At 43.6% G+C, this 2,417-nt stretch overlaps 1 protein-coding gene across 1 annotated transcript in view; it reads left to right on the forward strand.

The window, feature by feature from the left end:
- Window positions 1-2,092, forward strand: part of LOC116052813 — a 19,285-nt gene extending 17,193 nt beyond the window's left edge. Inside the window, exon 7 of the mRNA XM_035992002.1 lies at window positions 1,813-2,092. Coding sequence (XP_035847895.1) covers window positions 1,813-2,085 — 273 coding nt within the window. The 3' untranslated portion in view covers window positions 2,086-2,092. The remainder of the gene's footprint in view (window positions 1-1,812) is intronic.
- The last annotated feature ends 325 nt before the right edge of the window (window positions 2,093-2,417 follow it).

Below are 2,417 nucleotides of genomic sequence, written 5' to 3' on the forward strand. Positions count from 1 at the left end.
TATCGGCCTTAAAAATCCGGTCGGTCGGGCTCTACTCAGGATATTATCAATTTTATAAAATGTATTATCATTTAAAAAACACACATATGTGCATAAGTAAAAAATAAACAAAACAGAATACATTCCCATTCATGCCTCACTTTTATATTTGTTTATCATCCTACTTTTTAGTATTTTTTTAAAATCTTTGTAGCGTGGAAAACATTTTTACTTCCTCATCTAAAAGTTTCCACATGTTTACTCCTTTTGCTGATACACATTTACATTTGTTGTTGAGTAAAGAAAATGATAATTAAACGATAAAACCTAGAGAAAAAGGGACAAAAACATTGGAAAACTACGATACATTTTGTGAGAAAAAAAAGTCAGAACATCTTGGGGGAAAAAGTCAGAACATTTTGAGAGAAAACTCACTAAGAGAAGTCAGTCCCTCCAGAAAAACCTGATCATGTGATCTCATAATTCAATGCATAATCAGCCAAAGTCTGCATATTTATGCGGGCGCATTTTTTTCAAATACGCCGCACTTTCACCGCATAAATTGCTGATTTCCACGCAAAATATGCGGGGCTTGCATGATTTCATAATCCCCGCATTTTCGTTGCAAAAAAGTCACACATATCTTAGCAGAAAGTTGAAAAATGTTGCGTTTACTTCACACAAGAGCAGCCGTTTCCCCCTGTTTCCATGGGAACGTTATGAAGTGACGTAATCACGCAACGTGAACATCATCGAAAAGCTGCAAACCCCGCGATGAAGCCACAGTTTTAAAAAGTTCCCGCGATTTCATCACATAAAATTGCATAAATATTCCATCACATTTTTTAAGAAAACGTGCCGCATAATCAAGGATTTTTGCCCAAAACTATCACAAAAAAACTTTTTCTGGAAGGACTGTTTAAGGCAGGGGTCTCAAACTTGCGGCCCGGGGGCCAATTGAGGCCCGCGGGCTGATATTTTGTGGCCCCCCTACTTGACATCAAAGTTTAGTGTCAGTGCAGCCCGCGCGTTGTTCTGAAACGCACCTTTTTGCTGAGTCGTTGCGTGTGCCGCGCTTTTATTTTATTTGTTTAGCACTTACGGGCTACCATAGCTAGTCTCGTGACTGCGGCGTTTGTTGTCGACGGTTGTCAAGCTAGCCAACCGTGAAGTACCTGGGGAAGGATCAACGTTAGTCACTTGGTTGAAACGTGTTCCAGAGTGACGGAAAATATCTGCCATCACCCAGTTCCAGTCACGTCTCTCTCAAAACGTGGCGTGAAGAGAAAGGTTGGCGACGAGCTCAGGCAATTTCAGTGAAAGTGGGAGATGGAATATTTTTTCTATCGAGCACAGGAGCACCTCTACATGTCTCATACGCACAGAGAAAGTTGCGGTGTACAAGGAATATGACATCAGACGTCATTACTCAACTAGACATGCTGAGGAGTATACAACATACCAGGGAGATGAGAGAAAGAACCGGGTCGCCAATCTTTAAAAATGTCTATTGAGGCAACAAGATGTATTTAAGAAAACAAACAAAGAATACTTTTGTTGAATACTTGACGCGGCCCAGCCTGACCCACACTCTGCCTCGAGCGGCCCCCAGGTAAATTGAGTTTGAGACCCCTGGTTTAAGGAGTCTCCCCCTGCTGGACGTTAGAGAGAATGCAGCTTTAAGGAGCTTCAGCGTTGGCGTCTCTTTTCCGACCCAGAAGCTCCTCCTGTTATTTTAATTTTTACAATGTGTGGCGTTCATGTTCAGCTGTGTTACATCAAGTGAAAAGTAGTCTCATTTTCTCACCCCTGTTTTGTGTCTGTGTGTTTCAGAGTCAGATCTGCGACAGCGCCAAGCAGATCATCGAGCTGAGCTTCGCCCCGCTGGCCCACCCGGACCCGGCCACCCTCTCGGAGACGTCGCGCTCCGAAATCTCCCTCTGCGCATCATCGGGGGCGGGGCTCCGAGGCGGCTCCAAAGACGAGCCCGGCCCTCCCGTTCGATCCAAGTCGGAGAAAGACTCGTGGCGTCGCTCCATCAAAGACGGCTTCCGAAAGGCAAGCTCGGCGCCCTCGCTGCCCTCGCTCCACAGCAGCCCCAGGTGAGCCAATTCTCCATTAGTTTTCACTTAATTTAACTTTTTTCAGGCTACATTTACATTTCTACATTTGGGTTTTAAAGAGATCTCGGTGCACCACCAGTAGAAGAACCAATCTCTGTTTAAATGTACAATATGTAACTTTCTGCTGCTGGGGGTCTCTTAACCAAAAACAATGCATGGTAAACATGGACTTTTGATGATGTTGGGAAATTTCGTGGAATTGTGGGAGTTGTAGTTTTTAATTAATATTGCATTAATATGCATCTGTTCACGGACGAGTGTAACCCAACATTTATTTATGTCATTCTAATAAAATAACTGCGGCACACACACACA

Source organism: Sander lucioperca, chromosome 15 (assembly GCF_008315115.2).
Source record: "Sander lucioperca isolate FBNREF2018 chromosome 15, SLUC_FBN_1.2, whole genome shotgun sequence".
NCBI lineage: Eukaryota > Metazoa > Chordata > Actinopteri > Perciformes > Percidae > Sander > Sander lucioperca.